A 13,451-nucleotide genomic window follows, 5' to 3' on the forward strand; every position below is an offset into this window, starting at 1 on the left:
ATCATGCTTCTTTCCTCTCTGCTAGATCGGATCATACTTTGGCAGTGAAATTGACTCTGTAGATGTAGATGGTGACGGGGTAACGGATGTCCTCTTGGTTGGAGCGCCAATGTTCTTCAGTGATGTCAGGGAGCGCGGCAGAGTCTCTGTGTATGTGATGAGAGAAGTAAGTATCCCGCTCACCAGTGCTGACACACACTACACATACAGGTCTACTAATAACGGAGTCTGGGCCTGCCCGGTCTGCAGCATTACACAGATGGGAGTATAGTGTTCTCCTATGGTAGATGTTTCTGTATAAGTGCATTACTCTCCATACTATGGTGAAGCAGACTTACCTTTTATTGCAGGCTCATTTTGCAATATATAGTTATAGGTACCATAACTAGTAGCAATTAACACTTATGGACTCATATTTAAATAAGAACGGCATAAACTATAAAGCACATGCTACAGTAAAAGAATAATGAACACATGTAATGACAACAGTCATATAAAACAGTATGTATGAGAATCAGCAGGTAGGTTGTACAGAAAAGTCGCCCTTGCATAATGAGCCCCCATTCTGTGTTGTAATTGCATTTTTGCATGGAAAGTGATATGTTTGTATCTTTCATATCAAATCCTGAGATTACCTCGGTTGTTATTACAGAAGCGGTTCTTTCCAGATGGGGTGCTCCAAGACTGGGACAGCTCGCAGGACTCCCGATTTGGATATGCCATAGCGGCAGTGCCAGATCTTAATCAGGACTCTTTCAACGACGTGGTGATTGGAGCTCCTCTAGAAGATGGACACAAAGGTGCAATCTATATCTTCCATGGGTTTAAAAAGAACATTTTGAAAAGGTACAAACAGGTAAGAACCACAACTATAATACTACTGAAAACAGCGTGTGGATACTGTGCAGCTTTCAATGGGATTTCTACTAACAGACAATTTAAGTGAATGATTTTACATTCCCGCCTACAATTTGCATTGCTTTATATTTCTGTGTCTTCTTTATATCTACCAGCCAGTGTCGGTCATTTCCATTTCTCTTAGCTATCCCCAACCACACTGCTCCTCTGAGCTATTGGATAGTGTAATATCCAGAATACTTTACTGTTGTATCCAACCGCAACAAAGAAACTTGCATTGATTATGAATTGTGCAAACTGGTGTAATACATTATCCCAGCGTTTGGGATGCCGATGGTCACATGACCGACACCGGCATACAGAAACTGAGAATCCCAACAGCTTTGGGGGGTAAGTAATCTAACCCCACCCCCTACCCTAACCCTCCTCTGGTGGCGGCTAGGGCTAAATTTCAGTGGGTGGCGGCTAGGGCTAATTACCCCCCTAGTGCCTAACCCTAAGCCTACCCCCCCCCCCCCCCCCCCCCACACACACACACACACACACACACACACACACCCCTGTGCTCTCCCTGCACTGTGTGATGTTTCCCCAGTCCCCACCCCTCCACAGGACACTGTGGCCCACAGGATAGATGGTGGGGAAGTCCAAAGTGGGACACTGGGATGGGGGGATTTATATGTGTAATGGCAAAATACTGATACTAGATACCTGAGCTCGGTGGTTGTGCTTAAAACCAAATGACTTCCCTGAACTGACAGAGCGGTATTTGTTGCCCTCCCCATATTACTATGCTATATTTGTATGATGAGATATGTTCCTTGCTGTGTGTTATAGGATGTTGCCTCATGTTCTTGATTTTCTCCCTTTCAGCGTATTGCTGCCACCGACCTGTCTCCCCAGCTGGTGTATTTTGGGTGCAGTATTCATGGGGAGATGGATATGAATGAGGATGGCCTGGTGGACCTGGCAGTGGGTTCCATGGGAAATGCTGTTGTGCTTTGGTGGGTGGATGATACTGTACAGATAGATGTGCTAATGCTAATTCTGCTTAATCTGTTCCTAAAGACATAAAGTGCTCTAAAGACTATTTCCTCCTTTCTCTGTAAAATTACTAATTGTAATTCCCACCCAGTCGCACCCACTGCCTCCGACATCACACCACTTACAGTTGCTTACGTTCATAGTACCAATTATTATTACATGAGAAGACAGAGAGCTACAGCTCTACAGCGGCTTATCCAAGGTGGGCCCTCTTCTTTTGGGTGCTCATTTTCTTCTGGGAGCCCAACAGCACAGAGGCAGTTGGTATCAGAAGACTCTGTGCAGAACCCCAGGCTAAACTGCCTGAACACTATATTGCAGTGGTTCTCAAACTCGGTCCTCATGACCCCAAACAGCTCGTCACCCAGCAGGTGCACAGGCACATTTTTAAAGGTCCAAAGGTGCAGCTAATTATTTCAACTGTGAATCTGTGAGGAAACCTGGAAAACATGAACTGTTTGGGGCAGAGTCGGCCATAGGCATAGGCAAACTAGACAATTGCCTAGGGCATTTGATATGCCTAGGGGCATCAGCAGCTTCTGCTGATTAAAATGATATGTGGCATGCCTATATTCTGTGTGTAGCATTTCATATGCAGATACAGCCAGTCTCACACAGTATATTGGCATGCTGCATATCAGTTTAATCAGCAGAAGCTGCTTGTGCATTCTAGCCACATAGCAATGCAAATAAGATGCATTTTCATTCAAAATGGGTGCCAGATGTTAGCATTGAGGCAATATTTATGAGGACACATCTGTATCCAAGCAGAGGCAGAGATCACAGTGTTAGTGGCAGTGTGAGTGCTGTGTGCATGTGAGTGGGTTGGTAGTGCAGTAGTGTTCGGAATATGTGTAAGGAGCATTATGTGTGTCATGTAAAAATGCATTAATAATGTGCAACATATGTGTAAGGGGCACTATGCATGTCATTATGTGTATAAGGGCATTAATAATGTGTGGCATATGTTTAAAAAGGTACTACTGTATGTGTGTCATTATGTGTATAGGGGCACTAAACATGTGCAGCAAATGTGTAGGGGGCATTATGTGTGTCATTATGTGTATAAGGGCATTAATAATTGCGGCATATGTGTAAGGGACATTATGTGTAAAAGGGCATTAATAAAGGTTGTCATAATGTGTAAGGCGCATTATGTTTATAAGGACATTAATAATGTGTCTCATATGTGTAAGGGGCATTACTCTGTGGCATTATGTGTATAAGGTGCTCTACTATGTGGCGTTGCGTATAGAAAGGGCAATACTGTGTCGTCTAATGTGAATAAAGAGCAATAGGGTGTGGTGTAATGTGAATAAGGAGCAATTCAGTGTTATGCAATGTGAATAAGGGGCTCTACTGTGAGTAGTAACGTTTATAAGGTAAAGTGGTACTACTGTGGGATGTAATATGAATTATGAACACTATCGCATGATCAAATGTGAATGCAGGTGCAGTACTGTGTGACGTCATTGGAATTGAGGTTACTATTGTGTGGCCATGCCCCTTGCCAGCAAAAACACACCCCTTTTTGGGCTGTGCGCCAAATGTGCAAACTGTTCCCATTTAAAATATAGGGTGTACAAACACCAAAATAAGGACTGCTAAGGGTGAGGGGTGATGGTGCTGGGAAAGAGGTGCAGGGTCAGAAGCGCAACCAGCGGTGGTGCTAGGGGGCACCAGCCAAAATCTTGCCTAGGGCATCATATTGGTTAGGGCCTGCTCTTGTTTGGGGTCCTGAGAACCTATGCTGTATTGTATTGGGATTCCACCTATCTAACATACAGTATTCCAGCAGTCAGTGCAAACCTTGAAGCTGTATACTGTTTCAGCATGTCCTAACACCATAGATCCATACTGTATAGACTACAGATGTGTCCTCTCTCATCATTGCTGCAGTCTCATTAAACAGCTCTTCTAGTCGCGCCTAGTCGTGAGCGCGTTTACTAATTCCGGATAACTTTTTGTGCATGTTGGGGCTGATTCAGTTTGGATCGCAGAACGCGATCCAACTGCAAAAATTACTAAAAAGATGCGGGCACGTCCTGCACATGCATCCGCATTTTCTGCGGAGGGGGGGCGGGAAGGCGCAGAAAATGCGATCGCCTATGCAAACAAGATGCACAAGCATACTCTGCTTATTAAAATCATATGCTGCATACCTATATTCAGGATCCGGTTAGCATGCTGGCAGTGGGAATCCCGACTCCGGTCAGAAGACCGACTGACACCGGAATCCCGATCGTAAGTATGCCAAGTATGGTTAGGTTTAGGCACTGGAGGGAGGGTTAGGCTGTGGGCAGGGGCGTATCTAGAGAGGAGGAGGCCTGTGTGCAGTCTCCGCCTGGGCCCCCTCCTCTCTAGCCGGTAGTGCTTTAGAACTCTGGGCACTAGGGTCCCTAGGGGATCCCAGCGCTGTCCCAAAGTCTAGGGCGCATGTGCAAATCTCCCATCTGCGCATAACACCAGGAAAATGGTGCAGCAACATTTTCCCAGTGATTTCTGCAGTGCTGCTGCGCCGTAGGACCCTGGAGGGTAAATATAAAAATGAATAGGTGCAGGGTATGCGTTGTGGGCCCCCCTGACCCAGGGGGCCCGTGTGCAATGCACACACTGCACCTATTATAAATATGCCAGTGGCTGTGGGGGAAAGGGGGGTGTTAAGGTTAGGCTGCAGGGAGGGAGGGTTAAAGTTAGGCACTAAAATTGGGGGTTAGGGTTAGGCACTAAGGGGGAGGGTTGGGGTTAAGCTGCGTGGAGGGAGGGTTAAAGTTAAGCACTAAGTGGGGAGGAATAGGGTTAAGCTGCAGGTAGGGAGAATTAGGGTTACGAGGGTAGAAGGGGAGGGTTAGAATACTTACCTAGCATGTGCCGGCATTCTGCACGTCAGAATGCTGCTGTCGGTCTTCTGACCGCTGGCATCCCAAGCGCCGGGATCCGGATACCATTCCCTATATTCTGTGTGCGACTGCGGCTGAATCTGCATGGAAACACTGTAACGTAGCATTTCGTATGTAGATAAAGCTGCAATCGCACACAGAATATAGGCATGCCACATATCATTTTTATCAGAGTCTGCATGTGCATCTTATTTAAAAAAAAAATGTCAGAAGTTAGCAGAGTTGCAGTGTAACTGCCGGCTCACTCACGCCAGGCATCTCATATTGAGGCTAGATTCATAAGAACGCATCTGCAGGGTTGGACTGGCCCACAGGGGCACAGGGGAAGCCCCCGGTGTGCCCCATTGCTTGAGGGCCCTCCCCTTCCTCTGAGGATCAGGTTCTAGATTGTGCACTTCAATTATACATATGTTACATTATACTGCACAGATCTATGGTGTACTTTTTACATTGCATAGCTGTTATTAATCTGGTACATTATCATGCATGGACTATATATTTATCAATGGCCACACCCCTAAGTATGGGCTCCTACCACTGCATTTGCCCTGTGGGCCCTTTATGCCCCAGTCCGACACTGCGCATCTGTACCTGATATAAATGTCATAGTGACCTCAATTTTACCTATTAATATCAACTATCCTCAGACTTCCTTCTTCTGGTTTTCTGTCCCCTAATGCTGTATATACAGTATGTGTTGTTTGGCTTGCAACCACTTAATGCTTCTGTGCTCTCCCTGGCAGGAGTCGCAGCATTGTACAGGTTAACGCCACCATCAGGTTTGAGCCACCAAAGATCAACATTTTCAGTAAAGAGTGCCACAGGAACGGACGAGAAGCCACTTGCATGGCAGCATTCATCTGCTTCTCCCCAATGTTTAAAGCGCCTCAATTCTATGGGCAGAGCGTGGGTCAGTGCCCTTATTTTTTTTATATCATCCCGGTTGCTAATAACATGATTCCAAAATTAATGTGTTTTTTTGTGGTGGAACACTAAGGGGGGAATTCAAATGTTTGAAAAGTCGGTTGGGTGTCTGTTTTTTCCTGTCTGTTAGATAGGAAAAAGCAGACACCCAAATGACTTTTCAAACATTTGAATTCCCCCCCATGAATGTATTTATATTGGTTAATGCAATAGGTGTCACACTGCTGTCTTCTTGCTCACTGCTACGGAAGTTGACGTACCATCACAATTACTGTTATTTTTTATGCTTTGTGGAAACAATACTGTTGCACTCTGTACAACAGTTAACCCTTTACCCCATCAAGAAGAACGAATAAAGTAAGTAATATTCTGGGGCCACAATCTGTGTCTCGTGAGTTCAGGATACAGGAATACGTGGGAAGTACAAGAAGAGAGATATCTGACCACCACTGACTGCTTACTGTATGCATACAACAAACTAACAATACTATAATGCTGTATTATTTAATCAAGTACATAAGAACTCCAATTACAAAATGTAATCAACACTAATTACTGCATATCACAATCAATAGATGATTAGTGCTTAGAATGCCAGATAACAGGTGACATCCCCATTTCCCAGATCACGATCCTAGATACAGTATATGAATGTGAGGGTTGTAAAGCATACAAATGGAAAAATCCATATGCATTAAAGGTAAAATATAACCAAATTATACATAGGCTTTGTTTTTGCTTTGCTTGCCTATAAATGTTCAGCATAGGTAACAGACATATGTAGCTCTGCCTACCTAGAAACCTAGAAACCTATGTAGTTTAGATTTACTGTGCAGGAAATGGAAAATCTGAAGTAGAGGACTGTGCAGAAAGTGTTACTGTAGAGCCAACCTCTTTCATCTAATGGATTTTACAGTTTTTTTTCCTGTAACACTGCTTGGTTTGGCCTTGTTTATGACACCGGGACTACTTTTATTGCATGTGGCACTTTAATGTATTTGAAGCCTTGTTTTACATTTGGAAAATTCCGCTGCTCCATCATAGAGCAACTGGAAGGAATTAAATAGAGATCCGATCACCCGAGCTGGTGCCGACAACCTAATCGCCAACCATACTGCAGCCATCTTTTGCCATCAGCCAGGAAAACGTCTGCCTCACCACAAATGGTACCGGCTTGCTCCATTAACCTATGCCCAGGCAGAAATTGAGGCACACTTGTGCGAATTGAGGTGCATAAGAGCATGAGGTTTTTGTGCTGCGCCTTAGCTGTTAAGTGTAAATGAGGTCCATTGTCTTACATTATATCAATAACCCTAAAGGATGATTGTTATACATTACTGAACATTTGTACTAAATATCCCCCCTATACTCCAATGCACTAGTGCCCAAATGGTTGAAGTATAAAATTATTGGCTGACTTTAGCTATTGACTATTGAACAAAGAGACCAGAATGGGATATCACGTTTTGCATTTGACAATGGAATTATTTTCATTAATTAATTATATGTACAATATGTGGGGTTCTGTACTGAACTCTAGCTATGACAGATGATGATATCATATTAAATTACAGAACGTGATAAAGACTGATTGCAACACTCTGGAATGATTAATATTTAATCTTGTTTACATGATTGGTGATATTGCATATGTCCTTTATGTGTTTCCAGCCATTAAATACAATGTCACGATTGATGAGCGGAGATACACGCCCCGCGCTGTTATTGATGACATTGGAGGAGACAAGCACTTTATTAAAACAATCAGAGCCACAAGTGGGCACAGCCAGTGCCAACAGCTCAACTTCCATGTCTTGGTGGGTGTGAAGTATTTGGGGTTTATTAAAGCACTTTATAACCTTTGTTGAGTAAATGTTTTACTAAGAGAACAAATTAATGATCCTCTTACAGCTCAGATTAATCACTGGTCCCCATAACAATCCATGATCTGCACTAGTATGGTATTTAAAGGTACCGCCTCTTCATTTTTGATATATGCAGCCATAGGCCATTTGTAAATGTATATCTACATAGAATAGGATAGTATATAGGGGGTAATTCAGATCTGATCGTAGATGTGCTAAATTTCTCAAATATGCGGGGGGATGCCCAGCACAGGGCTAGTCCGCCCCGCATGTCTGACCCTAGCCCCCCGCAGGGGTGCAAAAGCATCGCATAGCGGAGATGCTTTTGCAACTGCTGAGTAGCTCCCTGCCAGCGCAGGTCCTGCGCGCTAGCAGGCCGCTACTCGTCGCGTCCCAGGTCGCAGCGGCTGCGTGTGACATCACGCAGCCACCACGGCCCGCAATGGTCCAGACATGCCTGCATAGTCCGGACCGCGCCCCGCCAACGGCGTTCTAATCAGGCAGAGGTGATCGCTGCCCTGAGATGCTTTTAGCATCTCACTGGGTTCCCGGGGTGCGCGAGCGCACTCCACATAGGGATTCAGACTGCAATCGCTGCCACTGCAGTGATCCAGTCTGAATTACCCCCATAATACTGAGGTTTATTTACTAACATTGTTTAAAGGTACAAACGTATATTATCTACCAGTGCAAGCTAGATAGTAAAAACAAATTCTAGATCTTTAAACATTGTGGGGCAGATGTACTGAGCCTTGGAGACAGATAAAGTGGAGAGAGGTAAAGTACCAACCAACTAGCTCCTAATTGTAATTTTTCAAACACAGCCTGTAACATGGCAGTTAGGAGCTGGTTGGTTGGTACTTTATCTCTCACCACTTTATTTCTCTCCAAGCTTTAATACATATGCCCTTAAATAGTTATGATTAGATCCTTGTTTTAAACATTATAATTTCACAAACCTGAACATGTTTGCACTACAATTGACTTTAAACTTGCAGTTTGAAATGTACAGATTGCATTCGAGGTTAAAATTTCTGGGATCTTTTATATTTTATTTTTTTCATTTTTCTTTTTCTACTGTGTTTGACAAATGTAACTAGAATATGTGCATATTGGTTGACATATGAAAAATGGCTAATATTTGAGTTAACCAACTCAACTGAGTAGGAACATGCTTGAACAAATGAATAAACTAGTTTGAGAATCGTTACACAGGACTGGTTTGGGTGTCTGGAGTTCCAATCATGTCATTTTATGGAAGAAAAGTAATTACTGTACATGTTTTGTACACAAAGAGAAATAACATATATTGTCCTACCCATCAGTACCAAATATGACTATCCCTCATGTTAATTAATTATAAAATTTTAACAATGTGAAACAAGTGTTGACAGATTTTAAATGAATACATCCTAAAGATATCTATAGCAATGGAACCGGTATGTAATACCGATATACCGGGTGGTATTCAGAATGCCGGCTGTTGGGATCCCGGTGCTCAGTATACCGGCGCTGAAATCCCGACACCCAGCATACCGACAACTATTCTCCCTCTTGGGGGTCCACAACTTTCCTGGGGGGAGAATAAAGCATGGCGCACCACCGTGTCCACAGCGTGGTGAGCTCAGCAAGCCCGCAAGGGGCTCATTTGCGCTCGCCCCTCTGCCAGCATGCCGATGGTCGGGATCCCGGTGCCGGTAAGCTGGGCGCCGGGATCCCGATCGCCGGCCACTCATACTACACCCGGTATACCGACAGTGGCATCCCATCTGCCGTAATACTGACAACGAGGTAGCAAGTCCCCTCACAGGCTCGCTGTGCTTGCCATGCTTTGGGCTGGTGGCAAATTTCGCTAACCACAGGTTCAATTCCCATTTGGTTGGTGGCAAGAAAAACCCCGATTCATGCCCTTTACATTATTTCTAATTTTTCCTCCTTATAGTAATGCCCATTACAGATTGTTCCACACACTATAATGCCCAATATGCATTATGCCACACCGTAATTCCTATTACGCATTATGCCACACACCGTAATGCTATTAAGTTATGCCACACATGGTAGTTACCAGATACACATGCTGCCCCCAGTATAGTGCCAGTTACACATACCACCCCCTGTATAGTGCCATATACATATACTGCCCCCAGTTTAGTGCCAGGTACACATAATGACCCCTCTATAGTGCCAGTTACACATAATGCCCCCCCACAGTGCTAGTTACACATACTGCCCCCTCTATAGTGCCAGTTAGACATCCCGCCCCCAGTATAGTGCCAGTTACACATACTGCCCCATGCCAGATACATATACTGTCCCCAATATAGTATCAGTTACATATAATGCTCCCTCTATAGTATTAGTTACACATGCTGCCTCCTGTATAGTGCCAGATACTCCCCGGTAGCGCTCACCACCTCGGTCGTCCTCCTCCTAATCCTCGAGTCCCTCGTTGTGCTGCTGCTGGGCTGCCGGTGGAGGAAGGAGAGCACAGCACACACCTCTGTTTCCCCATCATTGAGTCCAGTCTGGTGGATGGGCAGGCGCCGGTGAGGTGTTGTGTCTACGCCCTCAGGGCACAGTGCTCCGGGCCACTGGCCTGCTTACCCGCCCCAACATCCTCCTCTGACTGTACACACACACAACACACACATATGTATGGCGATATGTGATTCAAGCACTCATCCTTTTGCACAGACATTTTTATTGTTACAGATCCAATTGAACAGTCAGACAATACAGATTATTCCCAAGCTGGAAAGAATGATATCATTAGATTTCATTATATATAAAGATCACATTTGAAAAAAGCTGTCTTTTGTTCTTTATTATATGTGACCTTTCCTCTGTAGGATACAGCAGACTATGTAAAGCCAATCACCTTTTCCTTGGAGTACGAGCTGGCATTTCCAGATCAAGGACCTCTACTGGAGGAGGGCTGGCCAACATCTCTCAAGGCGTCGGTATGTTTGGAATACGATAGAGAATAAGATTAAAACCTATGTTGTAGCAAATATTCAGTAATACTTATATACACAAATTAGAGGGTACATTAAATCAGAAAATTTGCATAAATTACATTTTTTTTCCATAAATTACATTTTATTAGTATAAATTCATTTTTTTCGTCTTTCGTCCCAAGACCCACAACCAAACCTTAATAACTCCACACTAAGGGGTCTATGTACTAAGCCTTGGAGAGATAAAGTGGATGGAGATAAAGTACCAACCAACCAGCTCCTGTCATTTTTTTAAACACAGCCTGTAACAGAGTGGAGCTGATATGCTGGTACTTTATTTCCATCCACTTTATCTCTCTCTGAGGGGCCCATTTATCAAATAATATTTCCCAGAAAATACTCGTTTTCAGGGGTTAGTTGCAAATATTTAGTATCCCCCGAATGTATGTACGAAGGACATATGGGATGGCGGTAGCCCGTTGTAGCCTATGAGCTACACACTGGAGCCCTCCCTGGATGTGGCCACTGTAGATGTGCGGTCTTCAGGAGTGCGCATGCCCAGAAGCCCCGGCAGCCGTCACAGAAGATTGCAGGAACGGGCTACGTTCGGAGCCCCTGTCAAAGCGGGTTTTCATTGATACATCGCACAAATGTGATTGTACAATGTGATCTTGGGTGCCAGTTTCGTGCCTATATCGCATTCCAAATGCGATCAATGATAAATGGGCCCCTAAGGCTTAGTACATAGACCTCTAAGCCCCCAGTGCACATGTGCACAAACATGCACACTCACCATGGTAACCAACTCACTCCTGTTGCGTGGGAGGCAATGGAAATGCTGAAATCTCCTCTTGAAGGTTCCATCTGTATGAATGTAAAAGTGATGCTATGGATGCAGTGTACTGTCTATCTGCTGTTGTCCCCACTTGGCATGGTGGGAAGAAAGGGAAAGTGCTACGGGAAGAAAAAAATAGTATTCAGCAGATGGGAATTACCAACAATTCCTATTCCAAAATTGTACCGTGACAGAAGATTTCTCCTGAGAATCAACTTAAGTGAACATACAGTATATGTTATGTTGCAAATTACCAAAACAGGATATTTAATTAATACAAAATAGTGGAACAGACTTTTAATAATATAAATGGCAGCTGGCACATTGCTTATTCGTCCAATGTAAAGGAATTCCATAGACTTTTTTTTTTTTTTAAAGAATCAAACCCCCATTTCTACTATACGTGTCATCGCCTCTAAATTCCAGGAGCATAGCAATAATTCTGTAGCTTTTGGGACACTGTGAGTGCCGTCGCAGGACCTGATTGGCACAAGCGCAGATCACAAAACATTGGAACTATAAGTCAATATCAAATTTATGCCAGTCTCTCTCTGAATCAGACCCTCAGCTGTCACTGATCTATGGTCCTCTACCACTATGTTACCCAGACCCAAACACTAAAACCTTCCTATTTGAGGACTGAGAAATTACATTTATGACTCACTAGGAAGTATTATTTTTTGGTTTCCAACATCATTCTTCCTAAATTCCGTACTCCTGAATTTCTCGCATATTTTGTAACAGTGATCTGCCAAAACTGAATGTAAATATTGTTTTTAAGTTAATTCACCAACTGGGAAGATCTGGTGGCATGTCAGGCTGTGGTATTCTATAGCATCGTATAGCTCTGTAGATTGGCCCTCATTCCGAGTTGTTCGCTCGGTATTTTTCATCGCATCGCAGTGAAAATCCGCTTAGTACGCATGCGCAATGTTCGCACTGCGACTGCGCCAAGTAACTTTACTATGAAGATAGTATTTTTACTCACGGCTTTTTCTTCGCTCCGGCGATCGTAATGTGATTGACAGGAAATGGGTGTTACTGGGCGGAAACACGGCGTTTCAGGGGCGTGTGGCTGAAAACGCTACCGTTTCCGGAAAAAACGCAGGAGTGGCCGGGGAAACGGTGGGAGTGCCTGGGCGAACGCTGGGTGTGTTTGTGACGTCAACCAGGAACGACAAGCACTGAACTGATCGCACAGGCAGAGTAAGTCTGGAGCTACTCTGAAACTGCTAAGTAGTTAGTAATCGCAATATTGCGAATACATCGGTCGCAATTTTAAGAAGCTAAGATTCACTCCCAGTAGGCGGCGGCTTAGCGTGTGTAACTCTGCTAAATTCGCCTTGCGACCGATCAACTCGGAATGAGGGCCATAGTCTATTAAATGTATGAAGCTTTTGCTTGGACCTCATAACTACAAGACAGATTTTTATAGTGAGAGCTGTAGAAAAAGCTGCAGCTTCTTATATCCCCTATTACACTCAGATGAGAGCATTTCTATACAATCCTGCAGAGCTGTCACAGATTTATGCACATTACTTATATAATGAACTATTGCAACACAAACCCCAGCTTCTGCAACTTATTACTATCTTTCCATATTCAATTTTCTATAATTTATTCAAATATTGCCCAATTCTGGCATTTATCACGGTTTCCTAACTAGGAGGAGTGGGGGTCAGCAACAGGGACAAAAAGCAAAGCTGAAAGAACTGTGCCATGCCTTTATATGGATAGCTGTCAGACTGAGGTAGTGATGCTTATTACGTATCAGTTAGCCAGAAACAGGTAGTCACTCCCAGCTTTACATAGAAAATAATGGCAGCACCTTAGCTATGGCACTTTTATCATGCACTTCTACGTGTGCATTGCCTAGCAGTTTACACATTAACAGCAACCTCAGTCATATGATTGGCATCAATCCCTCCAGCGCCAGCAGTATTTTCAGGGTTTCTTGCGTTGCACTGCATTTGGGATGCAGAATGGGAGGACTATCTCTAAGAATTCATCTGGACTTGGGGTTTAAACATACATTAGACCACTTCATGGAATGGCGTGGTATAAA

General features: G+C 43.9%; 1 protein-coding gene across 1 annotated transcript in view; it reads left to right on the forward strand.

Moving 5' to 3' along the window:
- The window catches only part of ITGA11 (integrin subunit alpha 11), a 201,955-nt gene that overhangs the window by 123,394 nt on the left and 65,110 nt on the right, over positions 1–13,451 (forward strand). Inside the window, exons 13-18 of the mRNA XM_063925538.1 lie at positions 26–166; positions 653–856; positions 1,732–1,862; positions 5,546–5,712; positions 7,398–7,543; positions 10,444–10,554. Coding sequence (XP_063781608.1) covers positions 26–166; positions 653–856; positions 1,732–1,862; positions 5,546–5,712; positions 7,398–7,543; positions 10,444–10,554 — 900 coding nt within the window. The remainder of the gene's footprint in view (positions 1–25; positions 167–652; positions 857–1,731; positions 1,863–5,545; positions 5,713–7,397; positions 7,544–10,443; positions 10,555–13,451) is intronic.

The sequence above is a fragment of the Pseudophryne corroboree genome, chromosome 6 (genome assembly GCF_028390025.1).
Source record: "Pseudophryne corroboree isolate aPseCor3 chromosome 6, aPseCor3.hap2, whole genome shotgun sequence".
NCBI classification, from domain to species: domain Eukaryota; kingdom Metazoa; phylum Chordata; class Amphibia; order Anura; family Myobatrachidae; genus Pseudophryne; species Pseudophryne corroboree.